General features: G+C 48.6%; 1 protein-coding gene across 7 annotated transcripts in view; it reads left to right on the forward strand.

The window, feature by feature from the left end:
- The first annotated feature begins 3,039 nt into the window (after nucleotides 1-3,039).
- The window catches only part of MYRF (myelin regulatory factor), a 79,854-nt gene continuing 61,431 nt past the window's right edge, over nucleotides 3,040-21,462 (forward strand). For all 7 annotated transcript variants that reach the window (XM_067295793.1, XM_067295794.1, XM_067295796.1 and 4 more), the window contains exon 1: nucleotides 3,040-3,294. In XM_067295793.1, the coding sequence (XP_067151894.1) occupies nucleotides 3,249-3,294 (46 nt within the window). In that variant the 5' untranslated portion in view covers nucleotides 3,040-3,248. The remainder of the gene's footprint in view (nucleotides 3,295-21,462) is intronic.

Consider the following 21,462-nt stretch of genomic DNA (forward strand, 5'->3'; position numbering starts at 1 on the left):
ATTGTTTTCTGTGCAACGATAGTAGCTCAAAGTGACACCATTTCGTTTCCCTGCGTTTAAATCTTCCCAATATCTCTTGGGGGATCATACAACTCTAACTCTGTAATGCCAGAGTCAGAACTGGTTGCCATAAGGGACCAAATGCTCTTTTTCCTGCCCAGAAGGGATGAGGGTGGGTGCATACCTCATGCCCATCAGGAGTGCATGCCCAGTCTATCTTTTTTCCTTAACTGGGCCCAGGAATGGAAACAGCAGCGCTCTCTGGGACAGAGATCTGAGCTGTACTGTAAGGCAAACACGCGCGAAGAAAAATAAGGTGAAAGGGACAAAGATCATCAATACCTTGCTTGATTCAGACGCTGGGGAAAGAACAAAGATGGTAAACCCACCCTAGGGAGGCAGTTTGGTCCAAGTCGCTAGGCACTGGCTTGGGATGAGGAGACACGGCTTGTGTTTCACAGGCTGCTGGCTTGGATTTGGACAAGTGCAGGCAGCCTAACCTGTGCCTTCCAAGAGCGAAGTGAGAATATTTCTTTATCTTTAGAATAAAATCCGTTAGCGATTATGAAGTGCCTGATACCATGGTAATGGTATCATACACATACACAGATAGAACCCAGTTTTGAACCATTCTGAGCCCACTGCTTGCTGCTGGGATGCCATGGTGATGAACTGGGTGCGTGTACCTGGCCAGCCTAATGCTGTTGCCCAAAGACACCAAGTTATTTCAGAAATTACTTCTGGGCCATTGGCCTGGTTGTTCTTACGATAACTTTGTGGCATAGACAATAGAAATGAGCTTTTGTTTATCCTGCTCCCCCATGGTACGTGTTTAGAGTATTTACGAAAAGGACAATTTGTTGGGGGCTGTAGCCGCTCTCTGCTAGCGTTTAAGTAATTAGTGAGTTACCCTCAAAGGGCTTTTCACGTCCTGTTGGCAGGGTGCGTGTGTGGCGCTCCGAGGTGGGGGGCGGAGGGCTTGCTGGGTTGTGCCGCGTTATGGGGAGCGCGTGCTCTGGGGCCGTTCACGTGGCCGTTGAGGGGAAGGAGAGAGGCCATCGAGCTTTATTTTAAATCAAAACGCCGCACAGGAATTTGCACCTTAGGGGGTGGGGAATCCTAGCCAAAGAGTTACGCGGATATTCCAGAGAGTTACAAATCCAAAGCAGATCAGTCTCAGAGTCATTTTCTTCTAAAATATTTTGATCATCTTTGGCCCAGCTTTAGGGTCCAATGCCATAACGGGCAGGAGTTTGTTCTTCTATCAGCACGGCCTGTTTGCAGGTTCTTTTGAGTGCTCTGACAGTCCCCGGTGAAGTGACCCAGAATAGCCCTGGCCTTACCATGGCATTTTGTTGTGCCTGAGTAGCTGAAGCTCCGGCTCCAGCTCTTTCCTGCCATTCCTGTAAACTGTTAGCTTCCCCCAGCTCCTCGTACGCGCTTGGCCAGTGAGTCTAGCCAAGGTAGTAGTTTGTCAGAGGCTGCCTTCACTTCTCTCTCCCAGGCCTTCCGGAACTGTTCTCCTACCTCGGATGGGAAGAGGAGTGGGACGAGTGGCGTGGGCCTTCCGGATGGGAGTGGAGAGGTGCGCTGGGGATGCACTGTAGACCTTAGGGCACAAGGATAAGACAGGTGAAAAAGGGAATGAAAACTGACCGAAGTTGAGCTACGCGAGACGTATTTCCAAAGGGGCCTCTTTTGAAAACCCTCATTTACAGCAAGGAGTATCTTCCTGTATGTGTAACTACTCTTTAAGGATATAGGAGGTCAGATCTGATCTTAAACTTATAAACAGCTCCCCCAGATGTCTGGGCATACTCAGGGGGAGGAGAGAAATACAGTCATCGGAATTAGCCCTGGTTACGTTTGGATCCTGGTCTGGTCATTCATTAGGTACAGGAGGATTTAATTCTGGTGTAAGGGCATAATATCTACCAGGGACAAAGGAACTGACCAGATTTAGATCTGGGTTAGTGCTCAGGCTCCGTAGCTAAAATAAATCTCAGCAGAGAAATGTTTTGCTTCCTCCCCATGCAGCTTGTGTCTGAAGCTGGGGGGTTGGGGGAGATGAGTGTGTGTGTGTATGTGATGTGCGTGTGTGCAGGAACAAGGGGCGTGGGGTAACAGAGAATAACAATTGTCTTAATGGAAAGAGTGAGGGAGAGAAGAAAAAAAAAGGCTGTTGAGCTCTTTCTTTCCAGCCCTGAAATAATAGACCTATTACTATCCCCAAACCTCAGCCCCCTCCCCTCCCCGTTCCCCTCCCCACAGAAGAATTGGTCACTGCACAGCTGTGTGAGAGAGAAAAATATATTTATATATATAAGAGAATCTGCCCTTCTGAATTGGTTTGTGGGGATGGACAAAACCTCATTGTGTGCTTTATCTGCCCAGAAGAGAATGGTCCCACAGTCTTTGGCTGGCAGGGGCTCTGCGTTTGGTTAACTGTGGTCAGATAACTGTAACTTCATTTAGATACTGTACTGTTACTTTTTTTTTTTTTTTGGAGGCATTATTATTGATGGTGGGCACATCTGGGGAAGGCAACACAACTGTTCCTTCCCCAAACCGCCCCCCTCCCTCCCTCCGCCGGAGGGTTTTTTTTCCCCCCCTCCCTTATCTGAAAAGAGAAAGGCAGGTTTTAAGAGTGGGGTTTGCGCTGAGGCCTCGCTTTCTACCTTTTCAGATGCCTGTTGGCAAAAACGAGGGGGGTTTGGGGAGGGGGGGGGCTGCTGAGGTCCTTCGCTGTGCGGCGGGCGGGTCGGCACTGCCCGCGCGGCCTTGTGCCGTCCCGGCGCCGTGGGGCTCGGCGCTGCGCAAGGGGGGGGGGGGGGCGCGGACCCCGGGGCTGCCCCCCACCCCCTCTCCTCCGGGGCTCCCGGGCTCTCCCTGGCGGCAGCGGCGGCGGGGCCGGGGGGGAGGAGCGGGGCCGGGGCGGCGGGGGCGGGACGGGGAGGAGCGGCGGCAGCGGCGGCAGCAGGCAGGCAGGCAGGCAGGCAGGCAGGCAGCCCGCCCGCAGCGCAACTTTGGGGGCAGCGCTGGGCGGTGCGCGGCGGAGGCCGATGGGCAGCGGGCGGCCTCGCTCGCCGCCGGCACCGGCACCGGCACCGGGACCCCGCCGCGGCGGTGGTGGCGCGGGGCGCTGAGCCCCATCCCGATCCCGATCCCGGCCCCCCGGCTCGCCCCGGGGGGGATGCCCCCCTGCGGGCACCGACACTAGCCCCGGCTGCCCGGTGCATGGCACAGCTATGGAGGTGGTGGACGAGACGGAGGCTTTGCAGCGCTTCTTTGAAGGTAAGGGGCACCCCGCTGGCTTCACGGTCCTTTCCTGCCTCCCCGCCGCCGGGCCCGGCTGCTCCCGTGCCACCCCAGCCAGACTTGTGCTGCACCTGGGCTCGAGGTGATCTTTCACCCGAACACGAGGGCAGGGCACAGCTGCCACCTTGCCCACCCGACTGGCGCCAGAGTCGCGCCAAGTCCCCGACTGGTTGATGTTCCTGTGCCTGGGCAGGATTTGGGTTCAAGTGTGCATCCTCCAGAGCACCGTGGGCATGTCGCGGGTCCTGAGTGGGAGCTCCCGTCGCAGCAGGGGCTTGGGAATGTGTTGTGTCGTTCCTCAGACGCCAGCCTGCACCCCAGCAAGGACCTTGGTATGTGCTTTTCCTTTCCTCAGAGCAGACACAGCGCCCTTGCAGGCTCCTGACACTAGCTTCACTGTATGGATCGCAGACAACACCATGGCACCAAACTCCTGGCCAACCTCTCTACTCACCTCGGGACCAGAGGTTCTGTACCTTTTTCCTGAGCCGTTGCCCCTGGGCACAGCATGCTGGAAATGGACTCCCAGTTGCGTGCTTTCATTGGGGGAATCATCCGTCTTTGATCTAGAACATAGCCAATCCTACAGCAGTAGTGTTCAGCAGTGGGCCCCAAAACCATCTCTTTAATCAGCTCCTGTAGGTCAATGTTGTCCAGACAGAGCTCTGGACTCCTATGGGCCACACATGACCATGGATTGGAGACTCCGTCGCTTAAGTGCAAACTGGCAGCAACTTTTATTGAAACCAATGTTGGAAATGTTGTAAAGAGAATTCAGTCCGTCAAGCAGGGGTGGTATGTGGTTGCTTGCAACAGCTGAGGAGTCTGTAGAGCTGAACTGTTGTGTTCGAGCTGTGAGGCTGTGTTAACGGGTGGGACCCTGCCGCTATCTATGCACCTTGTTGTTCCTTTATCATCTCAGTGTTCCTTCTTCTTGCTCTGGCTTTGTTCACACATTTTACTCTTCCTTTTGTCTCTCTGTCTCGCCTATTGACTTTGTTTCTCTTTTTCTGGTGTTGCCTCCCTTCACCCCACACCTAGCTCCCCTTGTTGTCTGGTGGGCTTTTTCCCAGGTTAAGGTTTTGGTTGTGTGAGCCTGGCAACTTGGTGTGAGTTCCTGACATGCAGATTCCCTTGCTAAGGGAGGATAACACTGCCATCCTAGCTAGGCTCCGTTGCATGAAAGGTCCTGTTGCAAGTGGCAGAGCAGTGTGCTGGGTTAATCCCCAGCTCCCTGGAGAGGAGACTGTGTACATGGGTCAGGCCTGGAGCCTGAATCTCTTCCGAGTCCTTCTGCTGTGCTTCGCTCGCTGTGGGTTCAGAAGTGTGCTGCCTGCTCCTCCAGAGTTCTCACTCTGCACTGACTCGAACAGTTGGGGTGTGAGGACTGTGTGAGGAGTCCTCTCCATTTCTCTGGCTAGTGAAAGGTCTTAACCTGTGGAAGAAAGCGAAGGTGCCACAAATAGAAGATGCTCTAGGGAGCGACATGAGCTGAACAAAGGCTCAAACTACTTACCTCTTATTTTCCTCTCTTCTGGCATCTGTGAGATGCCTCAATAACCCGTCTCTTCTGTTTCAAAGGGAAAAGCATCTCCTGTTTGTTCTAGCCGTGATCCTGGATTCCCAGGAGGAACAGGATTAGTGAGGATGAGAAGCTTTGCCGCATGGGTTCTCATTGAGTACTCCCAGCCTGTTTTCTTCCTAGCCTTCAGGGGGCTGGTTTTGTTTTTGGGATTACACTTGGACAAAGTTCCACAGTCCTGTCCCACCTGCCTCCTGTCCTCTAGGCACCGTGCACATCGCTGGTGTCCTGGGCAGCCCTCGCTCAACGCCCTGTCGTTATTTACAGACATTAGACTTCAACTGTCTCTTGTTTTCGTTTGGAGGAAGGGTACTTCATCTCTCTCCTAAAGCATTTTTTTTTAGGGGGGAAGCCTTTTTGTCTGTCTGTCTTTCTGTCCATCGGTCTGTCTCTGTGATGGAGGGATTGAACTAAAAACATCCTGTCCCTGTAAAAACAGAGAGTGAGGAAAATGGGCTGAAGGATATTTCTTCATCTCCTTTGGTTGCTCAGTTATATAACTTCCTTCTGTGAACGCTTAATTTTGTTGTAGAGTCCAACGTAGCTGTTTATTTCCTTTGGGCAGCTATGTCCCTTCTGCGGCGTTATTAAACAGCATATATTGCAATGTAGCAGTTAAGGGTGAGAGGGGGCGGAGGAGAAAGTTTTAACACGAAGGATTGCTGTTTAGTTCAGTTTATGTAGAGAGGTGAAGAAACAAGGTTCTTTTCTCTTGTGTATGCCGGTTAATCGTAGTGCTTTGAAGGAGTAAGCAACCAAACTGATCCTCTGTTATTTAGAAGTGAAGGTCAGTGCCTTAAACTGCTAGCTTTGCAGCATGGAGTCGGATTTGCCCTGGAGTCTCAGTGTCCTGAAGGATTAATGCTTTCTGAAAGGGTAATATAGTGGTGAACAATAGATCTGTTAGACTTTATTAATTTACAGAGATAAATTCACTAGCAGAACTGATTCATTGCTACCCTGTAACGTCTTTAAACTGAGTCTGCTCGTTCCCTTCCTGTGGGGAATGCGTGTCCAAACCATACCTTTCTCTGATAGTGAAATCTATTTTCTTCTCACAGATCATCTTCTGTCTAAGTGGAGATTTCACACTAAGGGGATTTCTTCCTGTACACTTGAAAACCGTGATATAATTTGGGAATTCCCTTTCCTTTGCTTGAAACTGATTTGCACTGGATTTGAGTCTGCTGTAAGCAATCCCACCATATTTAAGAGTAATCCTTTAGTGCTTATGTAGCACTCGGTATTTCAAAGTGTCAGACGAGGATTAACTGATCTCTCCTTGCAGACTTTTGGGGAGTGGAGGCTGCGCTAGAGAGAGGCTAAATGACTTATCTGAGGTGTGGAAGAGAGTTGGTGTCTGTGCTGATCCCAAATCCTGGCTTTAGGCTAGCTCCAAAGACAGTACAGCAGGATCCATCTGCAGAGCGAGACTTTTTTTGGAGGAAAGAGCGCTCCTAAGATCTCAGGTCTCATTGCCTGGCCCAGCCAGTGGAAAGCAAGGCTTGATCTGGTTTTCCCGGTTACAGGAGACAGAACTTTGTTTTCATAAGGAAGGTTTTCAGTATCTGCTGAGGCAGGATATCCTTATTACCCTGGCATGTAGTTGTTTGCTCCTTGACAGTGAGATCCGAGACACGTGAAGAGAGAGAAGCAAAAGAATGAAGTGAAAAGTCTTGGACTTTGCTCCGAGATTTGGGAAGAGGACTAGGAAAAAGTGTATGCAGTCTCTGAGAGGAGTGGGAGGTGCTGCTAGATGTAATAGGCATAACTTCACACCCTCTTAGGGGATGAGTTGAAGACGCTGAGAGTGTGAGTTGAGACTGGCAAAATGGCCTCTGAGTTTCCTCGAGGCAAGCCCGTCCTGTGTTAGAAAGATCGCTGCTGTCCTGGTTTGTTTTACTGCAGCTGGTAAACATGTTAGGCGGTGCCCAGGACCATGCTGCTGAAGGGAGCTGTGGACAGACAGCTGGGAAAGCTTTGAGGCAGAGAGCGTGGGATGCTGAGGGTTCTGGCAGGGAAGGTAAAGGAGCTCAGTTTGGTCTTTCCTTAGTATTGGGAGTGTTTACCCAGAGCATTTGTATTTTGTATCAAAGGAAAAGTAGGGAGTCGAAAGCTTCTGACCCTTGGCTGGCATCCTGCTAGAAACCTTACCTTCCTCCCTGCCTACCACTCACGTAAGGGAAACAGTTACGACAGAGCTCAGCTATTCGGGATCCCTCTCTCTCTTGGCTAATTTATGAGATAAGCGGTTGTTAAAGAATGTATATCAGGAAAGATGTGCAGAACAGGGCCTGGGGGGCAGGGGAATGGGTGGTTTGGAAGCTGTCAGAATGGGGATGGGGCAAGGAGGGAACTCAGAAATGTCAGGAGACATAGAATAGGGAACGCTAAAAGTTTGGAGGTCTGGCAGCACTGGGTTGAACTGTCGTTGGGAAGAGACAGTACTTGGTTATATAGGAAAACTCAGATTCTCAGTAAGGGCGCGCAAGTCCTGTGAAATGAAGCAGATTTACCTCAGCCCTTCACAGTTTTTTGCAGAGCACAAGTGGCTGAAACGCTTTGAAGCGTATGTTTGTAGAGCGACTGTGTGTGTATCTGTGCGTGCATGCTTGGAAGAGCCGCCGTAGCTACGCTGTCGGTACTGTGGTTGCTGCCTGAAGGGTCACAGAAGTCTCTGAGCTGGGAGTGAGCAAGCGAGCACCAGGCGTTTTATCAGCCAGGCAGCAAGCGTGTTTGTATTAGTGAATGGTTTTGCCCGTAGGAGTGTGTGTATACGTGTGTTAATGGTATTGGTTGCTTTCTTGATGATATTTATTGTGATCATAGATCACTTTCCAATATGTTAGCAGCAAATGCCACCTTGCAGCCCCACAGGAGGAGGTCTGGGCTATTGCCTCGTTTTCCTTGGATGCGGAAAGATGAAACGATGGGGCTAAGGCAGAGGACAAAACTCAGGACTCATGGACTTCCCCTTGTCCACCATGCTCTATCACAAGGGTTGAGTGCTGCTTTGGTGTGCTGTTCTGCACGAGGGTTTGGTGATGGATGGGTGTGAGCTGGGGAGGACTTCACTGGTGGAACTTTCACTGATGTGAAACAGCAAAGCCATGAACTCAAGAGAAGAGGAATAATCACCTGCTTTTCAGAGCTGCCCGTTGACTAATGGTGGAGGAGATCTTCACTGAGAGGGAAGGTCTCTGGCTACTGGTGTTAGCTGTTGTTAGCCAGGGGGTCGCTCCACGCAGAGAGTTTCAGTTTCTGCTAGGCAGGAACTTGGAGGAGTGTGAATAAGAGTCACAGAGAGACAACAGGCTGCTTTTGAGACTTTCTGCCTACTTGGGAGTGCAGAGGGGAGACTGGTGGTCTCTTGTGACCAGAAACACTGGGAGCAAAAAAGACAGAAGGACGGTAGACCTGGGGCCTCTAGAGCAGAGACTGTGGGGTTTATCACGGTGCCGATTAGGAGGTGGAAGCCACGCCACAGAAACGAGGACAACTGGTCCCACATAAATCTTTAGACTTCTAGGCTTCACATGACAACTCCAAAAGTCCCCCGGGCACTGAACTGCACACAGCCACCCTCCACTATGCAGATGGAGTCTGCATGCGGAAGGTATGATAGATGAAGTAGGGGACCATAGGTGGCATGTGTATGCCAGGGAAATTCGGATTTGGGCAGGAGGGGTGTTTTTCTCCCCACGGAAAAACAAATGCCTCCTGGGTGGAAGAGGGCACCTGTTTAACAGCTCGCAGCAGCATGGACAGGAGTTTGGGACGGGGCCATTTTAGTTCTAAGTGGGAGCCCAGCGGCTGTTTGCGGGGCTTACGTCCAAGTGTTCCACAGTGTGGGTGTGGGCATTCTTGCAGCTGCAAAAGGATGGGGAAAACCTTTACGACGACAGCAGATCAAAGCTTCTCGTTCCTTCGAATTGTATAGAACAACAGCTTTCTGGGGAACTGGGTTTCACGCTCATTTTCCAGAGGCTGAAGAATGCCTGTCCGGCTGCTGTCTGGCCCTTAGCCTCTGTCTCCCTTGGCTCTGATGCCATGCTGAAGAGAGGCTTTCCTGCAGGGCTCCCACGGAGCTGTTGGATGGGATGAGAGTAAAGGCAGAGGGAAAGCACCTGTGAAAAGCGGTGGAGAATCGCAGGCTTTTTGTGAAAAGCACAGTAGGATCTTTGCTGCGCTTCGGTCCGGGTGCTTTGCTCCTGTGCTGGTGCCTAGACTCAGCTCTCCTCAGGAGGAAGAGAGTTGGGGAAGCAGGGACTTTGCAGCGTGGCGGTCTCTCTGAGGCCTGGTTGGTGCAGTGGGGAAAGTAAGAGGCTTTGTGTGGAGTGCTTTGCTGAGCAGAGTTAGCCCGTGACAGAATGGTCCTGGGGAACCTGGTACAGCAGAAACACATGACTGTCCCTCTTGGTAATCCCCTCGCAGACCCAAATCCCAGAGCGTAGCAGCAACCTCCCAGCCTCCTTCCCTGGCCCTCCCACTCTTCTCTGGGGGAATAGAAAAGCCAGCAGGCAGCAGCCCTGGGACCCAGACAAGCCGAGCTAGGCAACATGATGATAGAGGGGGAGAGCAGGGACACAGCAGCAGCTTGACATCTGCTCTCACCATGCTCAGGATGCGCTGGATCCGAGCAGGTAACAGCACAGACCCCCTAACCCTTCCACAGCTGAGCTTTCTTTCCCCTCCACCTCTCCATCTCTTTTCCCAGTGTGATTATTTCCTGGCCCTTCTCTCTCTGCCCCTCTATCTCCAGCTTCCCCAGCCTACCTGAGTCTTTTCCTCTGATCGGCATGAGTCCTGAAAGAGAGCAGGTAACATGAGGCTTCAGGTTAGCAGAGCTCCATCCTAGGCCCTGTGCAGAGGAGGGAGGGGAGAAGGATGTTCCCTTGAGCTCATCATCAACAGGCTGCAGAGTTTGGCTAAGCCCCGGGGTCCATTCTTGGATACAGGGGGAAGCTGCCACCTCCATCTCAGCAGGCCCAGTAGCAGGAAAGGTTCTCAGCGCCTAAACGCTTGTCCTCATCTACTCCTCAGTGCAAGGCTAGCACAGAGCAATCTGCCACTACAAACGTGGTCTCGCAGTTGTGGCGGTAATTTTCTAGGGTCTGCCCATCTGCCCTTTCTCCCCAGTTTCCAAAGAACTCCTTTTTCCTGGGCAGGAGAAGGAAAGGGAACATCCAGATGGAAGAAGGCCAGAGAGCTGTTTATGGGAGGGTGGATCCTTTAGGGAGTTAGATGAGGAGTGGGTTGTGATTCAGGAAGAGCGATGTTCACATGCAGTCACAGACCCTTCTTCATGGACAGTGAGAGGTCCTTTGCCCATGCTCTGGTTAATGTGTCTTCCACAGGTTGGTGTCCTAGGAGTTATGCTCGGAGTGGGCCCAGGTGGGTGTTTGGGAGGAGGTAGCCAAGAAGAGGTGGCTGTCAGGGCAGATTAGAAAAGAGTCTTGCTGGATATGTGACCACACTGCTGGAAAATGGGCATGTTAGTGGCTCAGAGACCTAGCTGACCTGTGCTGTTTCCTGTGCCTGGAGTAGGATGACTGCATGAGGACTTCTGCTTGCAAAGGATATTGGGGGAGAGATGCCAGTCAGGCAGGACACTTATTAGGGTGCTGGTCAGAGGGGTCCAGTTGTTAAAATCTGTTGTCTTTGTTAGCTAGTTATTGGGGCTGAGGAAGAAGTGCATCCACTCATAGGATAGCAGGCAGCTCTGCAAGGTGCTGGCACTGACCCTGTCAAGCCTGTTGTGAGATGACGGTGCAGGCCTTATCCCATGAGCTGAAGGGAAGGCAGCTGGGGGGCTGACCTGGACCCTGCACAGGGAGTTGAAAAGCTGGCTGGGGCCAGGAGCCTTATGGAGCAGTGTTTCTTCATTTTGGTGCTGTGCCTGGAGCGTGGATATAATCCATGCTTTTCTCAGCATGGCTACATCTGGCTGCATCCTGTGAGGAGGTAGCCCAGCGTGATTCATTCCAAAGGCGCTCACAGCCCTTTCCTACAGGTGTTTGGACCGGGGAGTATTTTTATGCCAGCAGGTCTGTGAAAGCAGGAGTCCTATGGGTGCTTACCTGAGTGTGAGAAGGTAGCAGTGGAAGTGAGTTGCTTTAGTCTTTTAGAGAGCAGACGTGGGTGTGGAAACTCTGACTAATGTGGCCTCCCATGCTGCAGGGAGCGCAGGTATTTGGCTTATTGCCATTAGTTGGATCTACTAGTGCAGATCTTGTCTGGAAGGTTAAACTGAGGTTCTCTTTTAGTCTAAAAGCAGGACCTGGGGCTTGGTTTATGCATGAGAAGCATTCACCAACCTCAGCATGTGATGTGTGCTGGCATCTGTCTCATGCTGTCTCCCAGAGAGATCTAACAGGCTGGACAGCCTGGAGGATTTTGTGTCCACAGACCAGCTGCACAGTCAGCAGCACCCCATTGCCCCAGTCACACTCTTTGAGGGTTGGACCCTGTGGGGAGCAAGGGCATGGGCTACTTTGGCTTTTCTGCTGGAAATAAGGCTGCTTGCAAGGTATGGAAGAGAAGCAGGTTTTGGCTGCAGTAACCACAGAAAAAGATGGCCCCTGGACCTCTGTGTATGGTTAGCCCTGGAAAGAGCTGGTCATTGTCCGGAGAAATATAGCCCCACCTGAATGGTGTGTGAAGGCTGCTCTTCCCGTGGGCTTTCTGCCTTCTGTCAAATGTAAATGTTTTTTTCTTTGTCTTGTGCTTTCTCTCTGTTTCCTGCCCTGGTATCATTCTCTGTCCCTGGTCACTTAGTGAGAAATAAAAACAGAAGATGCCTTTTAAAGGGAGGAAGTGAAATGGAGCCTTGCTGTACTTTCCCTGTCCTGGTTATCGGGTACTTGCCCTGTCCTCATGGGTTCATCCTACTGGGGCAAGGACTAAATGATCCTTGGATCTGGGAGCTTTGCTAGGAGGGTGCAAGGGTCTGTGACCAAAGAGCTCCTGGCCTGCAACAGTGCTACAGGTGTCTTCCCTTCCTCTGTCTTGCCTGGACAGGGCCCTAGACCATGGCTTGGCTTCCCTCCGGTGTGTCTTTGCCCAGGGATCTCCCTGCTCAAGATGGCACTGCTCTGGCAGAGCGAAGAGTGGTGTGGCTACCTGCTTTGCAGAGCTTGCTGGGTAACCCCCTTGCCTCTTTCCAGGAGTGTTGCTGATTGGTGAGCTCTTGCCCTTGGACTTTGCACTCTCTGATAAGAACCCCAGTAAGCTAAATGTGTCTGAGGAATGATTAACTAACAGGTGTGTTGCCAGAGGACGGGGGAGCAGCTGCGACTGGAGACACAAACAGGAACAGACTTGTGGCTTTTGGGCCCAACCTGCTGCCTACCAGACACCTCTCCCATGCACCAGCTTATGGAGTAGCATCCTTTGGGAGAGAAAACCCACTGCATGATCTCCTTGGTGCTTTCCAGGCAGATAAGCCAGGGGTGGACAAAGGGATGAGATTGTGCCAGATAAGCAGGGGAGGCATGGAGGCCAAGGGAGGATGCTGCTGTGTGTAGAGAAAAGGGGTGCTCTTAGAAGTAGAAGGTGGATTGCTATGAACACCAAACCTTACTATCCATTGGCTTCCAATTCTGGTCTTATGGATATACCCTCTTACTCCTACTGGCTGACACACTTTTGCATACCCTTCCTTACCCTCCAGACCTTCATTCTTCCATTTGCACAATTTGCCCTGCACAACGGACAGGGAGGACATCTTCTGTCTGAGGTGGTGGAGCTGGAATGGGCAGCCTGGGATCCTGTTCTCCTCGCCTTCTTCTGCATGCACTGGAGCACATTAAGGGCATGTTTGAATGAAAGACTTCCTTCCTGAGGGGAAGTGTAATGTGCTATCCAGGGTCCACCACTTATCTCGCTGAACTTTGTCTGTTTTGATGCTGTTACTCAAAATGGCGAAAGGATGGTCTAGGAGCAGGGCTACAGGTCTGAAGAGAGTGGCCAGCCCTGGCTGCAAAATGTAGATGCCAGATTTCTGGTGGAATGAGAGCAAAAGCATGTTCATTTTGCTGGCTTTTGGGTGGATTAGAAAGACCAAGAATGAAGTTTTAAATAGCCTTAGTGTGTTCAGATCCAGGACTTGAGGGCAGAGGCTGGAGTGAACCAGGAGGAGCAGCCCTAATGGGATACTACATGGCTGTGATCATAATCCCATGGTATGTCCAGAGTTAGGGCTATTGTGCAGGACTGCAGGTAGAGGATAAGAGTCATTTCCTCTGGTGCAGCACAGCATTGTTGCTTCTCTCATACCCCAACGGTTGTGCCAGACAGGCTTAGCGGTAAGAAAGCTGGCATCAGTCTCTACAGTAGTTAAAGTCTTTTTTGTGTCTCTGGAATTATCTTGCGTTAACCTTTCCTTACCTTCCCATTCCTCCCCTTCTGCATCCCTCATCACTTTTGCTCTATCCAGTCCTCTTTTCTTCCTCTGCTTCCATCGTTCTATTATAGCATATTGGAGGAGATGTGCTGTGTTATGCCCTAATAAATTGCAAGCTGTATCAGTAGGAAGAGAAAAAAAAGAGGGAATGCATTTGGAAAGTAACAAGTAGTCTGAATAGAGATTGACAGGTTAGCTGGAGCAGTGTGGAGTGGGACCAGAGGTGAGTAAGAACCTGATAGGCGCAGGTAATCCAAACCGCCGGCTTTTGAGATCTCTGTTTTTTAAAAAAGGGTAATGAAACCATTTTTGGTTGGAACTGTATTTTTTTTTCTGTAGAGTCTGTCATCATCACCCCAACATTGCAGCACTGTATTATTTTGGGAGACTTGAAGTGTCAAATTGATCTAGTTTTCTTACTTAAAGCCAAGAAGATAGTAATTGATGGAATGGAGACAATGCAGAGGACACGGGGGCGGGCTTGGGAAGACACAGGTAGGGTTTCCAAAAGAGTTGGGAACCTAATTCCTGCAAGCTGTTTGTCTGATGGCTTTGATGGTAAGGACCATCTGCTTACTGTGATTCTGTAAAGCATGCAGTACCTGGCTTACTTGCAGCCTCTAGGAGTGAATGTAATATAAACAGTAAATAGAATTCAATTTGGAACTTGCAGATTCACTTAGTTTGTATGTCTGACAATATTTATTAATAAAAAGCTATCATTTTATGACTTTTAATCCATTGTACTGGTAACAGCTGACTGCTAGCAATCCAGATAAACAGGAAGCTAAACAATTTATCAGTCAGTCTGATCTTGGCTTATCTCTTCTGTTGTGACAAGTAATGGTTATGAACGTTGATTCAACAAAGCACTGAAATGTGCGCTTTGACTTCATTGGAAATGAAGCACCTGCTTAAAGTAAAGCACAAGCTTGAAAGTTGTGCAGTATAAGGGCCATTAAGACATTTCACGGTTGACTGCTGATAATATAATCAATGTTGAGCCCAGAGTAAGAATAGAAACAGTCCTTTCCCAAGTGAAATCCCATCCAAATCAAGATCCTAGGTCAGTGCGAAGTTCTGGGCAGTGAATAGGAGGGGTTCTGTCCATTCCCTTCCCTCCTGTCTATTTTACTTCAAACCTTTGAAGGAGGTATTGGAATGGAGAGGTGGATGGTGATGAATTTTCACATGCAGCATAGCGGAACATGTAGAGAAGAGGGGGAGGTGATAAATGAGATTTCATAACTCATGTCGTTGTTGGTGTTGAGGAGCTAATGGGACACAAGGAACAGCAATGTGGGGACCTGTAGACTAGGGACAAGCTTCTCAGCCCAGAATGAAAAGTTCAGGTACTAGATGTTGTATTGATATGCAGGGGCCTGGAAAGGGGAACTGATCAAAAGACAACATAATCCAACAGGATGGGCTTGTGGAACATCAGAGTAGGGACCTTTACTGTTTCTCTGCTTTTAGAAATGGGCACTGTGGCTCAGGTACACCTGGGAGATATCTGTGGATAAAGCAGATCATGGATGAACACTGATAGACATGCATTTTTACTGTGAATTTTCAACACAGTTGTCTTAATTTAGTCAAGGCCTAAATAAGTAGGTGTTCATGCCACTGTGCTGTCCAGAACCTGCAGCATTTCACCAAAGCCAAGTTTGGCTTTTGAAGAGATGAGAATGGGTACCAATGACAAAGAATTATAATGCTTAATAAAGTTGGCCCCAGACACCACAAATGTTTGCCACCACTGGTCTAGAGCAGTGCCTCACACCTCACCTGGACAGCAGTGTTTAGCAGACAACACATTGCAAGTATCGTCATCCTTGGCATGTGCTTTCATCTGAAAGAAATGAGTAGCCTGTGGCTGTGAGCTGCGGTGGAGGTTTCCTGGGCTACATGTTACTGTGGAAGCTGCGGGGTGGGGAACTGCTGTTCTAGATAGGCTCTGGGGGTCTGGTGAAGGCAAAGCTCTTGCATTACTGGGACCCTGGCAGCGAGTTTTGGCATCTCCAGAGCTCTCTTAAATTGATGCAATGCCACTGAAATCAGGAGGACTTTGCTGTGTTTCACTACGTGAGATCTGACCCATAGTAAATAAGTTGTAATGTTTTCAATTAGCTCTCAGAAGGGGAGAAATAGTGGAGTTTTACTGGGCTTTTTTGTTTATTTTAAAACCTCTTCTCTGCCGTGTTGGAAAACAACCCACACTGAGAGTGAGCTTGAGAACTAAATAGTGGGAATGGGCTGGAGAAAGTTAGTCTGATTTATCCTTTTTTGGTGGTTTAATCTGAGAGTGATCAGCCAGTGAACAGCTAATGCTAGTAAGTGAAAAAGAGACATGAGTTTTAGGACTGCAGGTTGCCCCCTGAGGATAGTTACCGTCTGAAGGAGACTAAGGTCTGAGGCTCAAGTTTTGTTATAGCTGTTTCTGCTTTGATGAGCTTGTTGACTAAATGAGTCAGGATGTTGTTTGTTTGTTTTAGGGCTTTTGTTAATGCAGGATAACCCTGTTAAATCTTATTTTGCTGTTTTGCAAACTTTATAGCGCTCTTAATAAATCTAGAGGCCTTAACATGCTTAGAAAAAAGTTTAGTGTCCATAAGCAGTTGTCAGGTCTCATATTGTTAAGATGCACGTTCTCACTAGCGGTTACGTTGTAGAGGGGCCTCCTTGGAATGGCCTCCATGCAGTGAGAGACAGATTCTCCTTATTTACAGAGGCAGCTAAGGAGCACTCTGATAAAGTGAACACACAGAGATGAGAATGAAATTCAGTCTCCTGGGTCCTCCCACAGTGTGCTAACTACAACACCAGACTTTTCCTCTGCTCTCATTGAGCGGAGAGTGCCACATTTAACAACCGTTCTGCTGTGTTTTGTGAAAATGACTGAATGAAGCTACCTGTGAAGCTGTGCTTCTTACACCCATTTCTCCTCTTTGCTTACTTGCTAATTCATAAGACTCAGGCAGTGGTAGTAGGTCTTTTGATAAAATTACATTTCTTAGGATTTTTTTTTCTACTTTGAAAGTATCATTTTTTGAAATAAAGGCACTTAACTAAGTTTCAGGCCAGAATGGACTATCAGATCTTCTAGCATGACCTGTATAACAACCGTGAACAGTGCAACCTCCAGGTGAAACTGTGGAGGGATTAACTGAAGGTTTTGTGTTCTTTACTGCCAGTGGGAATTTATCCATGAGATTGAGGTTAATAACACAGCTTTGCCAAGAGAACTGTCAGACTTCTGATCATATGTGGTTGTGGGTTTATGCTTCGTCTGTAAAAAAGCATAGCTCTGGGCTGGGGTCTTTACAGGAAAGAATATATCTTGTTGAACCATGAGAAACTGGAGTCTTTGGCCTCTTCCTAGCCAGGTTGTGACTTGGCTCAGTCTTGAAATTCTGCATGGGCTGGTGACTTCTCAGGGGAACTGGAGAAGTCACAGAGACTTAGTGCAGATCATCAGAAATTCACCCGTTTCTGCTGTAAGCCTTAAAAAACAATAACAAACACCCCCACCCCAAGCCCCAAGAATAAAAGTTTCTAACAAGAGCACAGTGTAAAAGTTGATTAGCACACAGATCTGACTTGTTGGCCAGTTTTAGTACAGGTCTCTGTAAAAGAAAAAATGGTGTCTCTGTCCTATCAGAGGCTAGGTGTGCCAGCTTCTTTTAGCAGTTCTTCAGGTTTTGTGGTTTTTTTCTGAAGCAATAAGCAGGGGTCCTCCAGACAGAACAGTGGGCATATGTTTGGATGAGTTTTTCTATTCTCAGCTCCACCACTGCTTTACAGTATAAATCCAGGCAGTTCTCTGTCTCTTTGCCTGTGTCAGCCCTTTGTTTAACAGATTTGTACAGTTCTGGGGCAAGAGTCATTTCTTTCTTTTTTTTTTTTTTTTTTTTAAATATGTGTAGCCCCTTGCATAAGGGAACTGTGTGAGACCTTCAGGTCCTGCATGGAAACAAGAGGCCAGTAATCTGAGGACTTCCTTTAGTCCAGCGTGAGCAGGGATGTCATGAGGATCAGAGCTCTAGGAACTGCTAATATAGAAATAACTGGTGAAGATCACTGTGGTTGTTAATAAGTGTAGACTGTCCTTCTGGGAAAGAGACTGTTAGGCTCTGCCTTCTGGTGTGCAGGGTGAGGCTGCGGGCAGGAGGTCACTGGTGTAGTGGCACTCTAGTACCTTGGACAGCACTGCTGTCCCAAAAGGGTCTTTCCCAAGGTCCCTTCTCCTGTGAGAAGATCAGATCTGCAATATGGGATCCCTGCCGTATGAATGACCCCGTGGGATGCAGTGAGATGGCAGGACAGTCAGCTCCCTGCAAGACAGTTGCAGTCCTTTTCCCGGTTGCAGCAAAGTTGGGTGGAACAGCTCCAGAAAGTTCACTGAGTATCTAGAGACTCATCAAACTACATTTAATTCAGTTCTAGACCTAAGGCACAACCACTAACATACTTTACTAATGACATGGTATAAAGAAGATTCTTCCCTAGCCTCATGTGTGTGAACAAGTTGCTAGGAGAGAGCCAGGAATCTGCAAAAGGGAAAAGCAACATTCCTTTTGTGACACCCAATCCATACACTGACAAAGAAGTAAAATGGGGCTTTAGGTGGGGATAGATCTTTGGAATTGCACAGGTGTAACCTGCAGCAAAGATGGGTCTTTGTAAAGAACTGGATATGTCTTAAGACCACCTGGTAGTCTGCTTGCAGCAAGCGTATCCTTAAGAAAGATCTTGCAGAATCAGAGAAGTCTTGAAGGCTGGCAAAGGTAGGGATGCATAGACGATTTCAAGTGGAGAAAGTGTTTGAAAGTTTGGATAAGTAGGAGGGGGCTGCTGGGCTCAAGCAGGCTAGAACAGCGGTTCAGATTGAAACTTCATAACAGATGGGATTGACAGGGAAAAACTCACTAGAAGCTGAGTTGTGGGATGCTACTCTGGGCTGTGTGCACTTGTGTGGGTCTAGTGTAGTGTGCTGAAAGCCTTACCAGAACATATATGTTTGCATTACCTTTATGTTGCCACTCCTCAAGTGAGCTTCCCTTATCTCCAGGGATGTTCAGGTACCATCTGGTATCCTATGGCAGCTGTAGAAGACCTACTGTCTTTTAAGGAACAGTCTGTCTTCTGTTAAAACTGGGCTGGAGTTAAGGAATTGTTTTCTCATTTCTATTTCAGCTTCCAGGCACGCTTCTCTCACAGCTAGGAGCTCTGTCTGATAGACTTCAGGCAAGGGATGAACCCAGTGTATGGTGCTAGGGAGAAGTGTCTGGTGGGAGTGGCATGAAGTCAGTGCTCTCTCTGCTCCCCTTCTACGGACAATTCATGACTTAGAGTTGCAGTAACATGAGTTTTAAGTGAATTTTGCCAATAGCACTCAAATGGAAGGATTAGTAAACTACAGCAGGAATAAGGAAATAGAAAAACATTTTCAAAAGTGTTTTTTGTACCACTAAAAATCTTAAGGTACCTTCTAATCACAGTTAATTCTGAAATCTTTTCCCTTAATCCAGTGATGTGAAGAACCTGGAGGACAGTTAGACAAAAAATGGGCCACGATTGTAGTTTTCTATGCTGAAAGAGTTTGATATTGTCTCCCTGAGCTCCTTGTGTCTCTGTTGAGAGACAGTCTGCCTGCTGCCTCTGTGTAATGTTAGATTCAGAACTCTGTAGGCTTTACAACTAGGAGGGACCTTCAGGATATCTGAAAGGTAGAACTGTTCCTAGAGCATCTCTTTGAGAATAATGTTTTATAATTTCCAAAAGATGGTAACCTGTAATGTTGATATTCATATTTATTGCAATCACTCATGAGGGCCTTGGGCCTCCTGCGGCAGTGCTTTATGAGCACAGAATAGCAGATGGTCCCTGACCTGCATGTTTTACCTCTTTTGGAAAGCTGTTCCTCCCTTCTAGGAACCACATCTTACTTCGTGGCTGACATTGACAAACCTTGCAGTCCAACTGCCATGTCTCCTCTGTGAGACTGAAGCTCCCTCCTGCCAGGCTTCTTTTTCAGATGTGAGTTTACATATATAGGGACTGAACCACCTCTCAACCTCCTAGTAATAAACAGATCAGCTGGATACTTGCTTTGTATAGCTTCTTTTACATCCTTAGCAGCATTATTATGACTTTTTCTGAATTTTCTCCAGTATTTTTGTGTCCTCTTCCAAACAATAAGAGTTGGGCCCAGGATTCCAGCAATGGTGTGTAAAAAAGCAAGAACCATTTCTCCCGCTTCTGCTTGATTGTCCCTTTGCGCATGGAGAAGTCTGTGGTCGCTGTCATAGCTATGACATTATGTCAAGGGTTTGTGTGGCTGTGATTAGTCCTGAAGAGTGGAGCCTCTTTATTAGTCATTTTTTCCAAGAGAGTTTCACAACCTGTAGATGCTGCTTTCACTCTGGACTTCCGGGTGATCATTACAGAATCACAGAATGTTTGAGGTTGGGAGGAACTTTTGAAGATCATCTAGTCCAACCTCCCTGCTCAAGCTGGGTCGCTTACAACGCGTTGCCCACGATTGTGTCAGACAGCTTTTGAACATCTCCAAGGATGGAGACTCCACAACCTCTCTGGGCAACCTGTTCCAGTGCTCAGTCACCCTCACAGGAAAGAAGTTCTTCCTCATGGTCAGATGGAACTTCCTGTGGTTCAGTTTGTGCCTGTTGCCTCTCATCCTGTCACTGCCTCTTGTCCACTGAAAAGAGTCTGGCCCCAACCTCTCTACACCCTTCCTTTACCTTTCTTTGCTGTCCCACTAGTCTGTGTGCTGCCTTCAAACTTCATCAGCAATAAAAAGTGCTGAATGGCTTTGGCCCAGGTACCAGTCCCTCAGGGTCTCTGCTAGTAACCACACTGCTTTTTGATATCTAGGTGTTAACAGCCATATTTCAGCTCTATCAGTGATCCAGTGTTTGTTCTGTCTTATGTTCTCTCTGTGAATTCCATGTGGTGGAAGTTTCTAATCAGGATGTTGTGTGGCATCAAGCGAAATGCGTTGGAGAAATTCAAGACTAAAACCTCCAGGGCAGGGGCTGCCTGTTTGATATTTGAACCGACAACCCCAAGCATAGTAGACCCCAACTATGTTATGGAGTCACCTCAATAACATATATTTAGCAATCTAAAGATGCTATTAGTACCAAAACCATGGATTGAAAAGATGAAAAGTGGATTTTGCAGGAAGGCCAGACTTTCTGTTTCATTTCAGGTGAAGTCAGCAAACTGTTCTGGTTCAGCCCAGCTCATTTTGGCCTTGTTTTGGGAAAGCAAAACAAAATGCATCTGGGGGAAAATAATTCCAAACACAGATATTCCCAGGGAGACAGCCAGCCTCAGTGCTCCCAGCTGTGACAGATGCTGGGATGACAGTAGAAAGCAATAGCACAGGAATTACTGTGCACAGGCTGGGGACAGTCTCACAGGACAGATAATGTCAGGTTGATGGTAGTCAGGACTGGAGGAGTTGATCTGTGAGGCAGCAGTGGCTAGAAGATATTGAATGGCCCAACTGTGAAATCCTTGTGCTATTTAGTACAAGGGGCATTAGCAGTGAATGGAAATAAGAAAGGGAGCATTTAGGTCAGACACTGGGGATAACTGCCAGACTTTGAGAAGTGTGGAGCTGTAGCTTCATTTCCCAAATGGAAGTGATGAAAGTCCAGATGCATAGGGCAGAGCCCCGAGGAGTAAGCTGGAGTGAATTACCTTGTGCCACGCTGGACAGGAGGCTTTAAGAGATCTTTTAATCTAATGATCTAGTGACTCATACAGTTTGTGTAATTTCCTTGCCTTCCCACTCTTCTCTCACAACCCGACTCTTTGTCACAGTTCTTCTGGCTGGCAGCGAGACTGACTTGTTAGTTCAGGACCTACATGCTGCTTTCCCCAGCAGGTGCTTTAAAACAGAAACAGTGTGTGAGCTCTGCTCTGGTAGAAGGAGCTGGGCCAGCAGCACTGGAAAGCAGCATCGTTTACTGCCTGTTGTCTTCTGTGCTGGAGAGAAATGGAGGAAGAAGAATCATCTTTGCAGCAGAAGAGGGATGGGTCCCAGAGGTTTGGTCAGGCTTTAGTGTCCAGGCTGAAGTGTCAGGAGAGGAGCCTCAGTTTAGTTCCCAGATACCTGACCTTCCTC

This window comes from Apteryx mantelli, chromosome 4 (genome assembly GCF_036417845.1).
Source record: "Apteryx mantelli isolate bAptMan1 chromosome 4, bAptMan1.hap1, whole genome shotgun sequence".
NCBI classification, from domain to species: Eukaryota; Metazoa; Chordata; class Aves; order Apterygiformes; family Apterygidae; genus Apteryx; species Apteryx mantelli.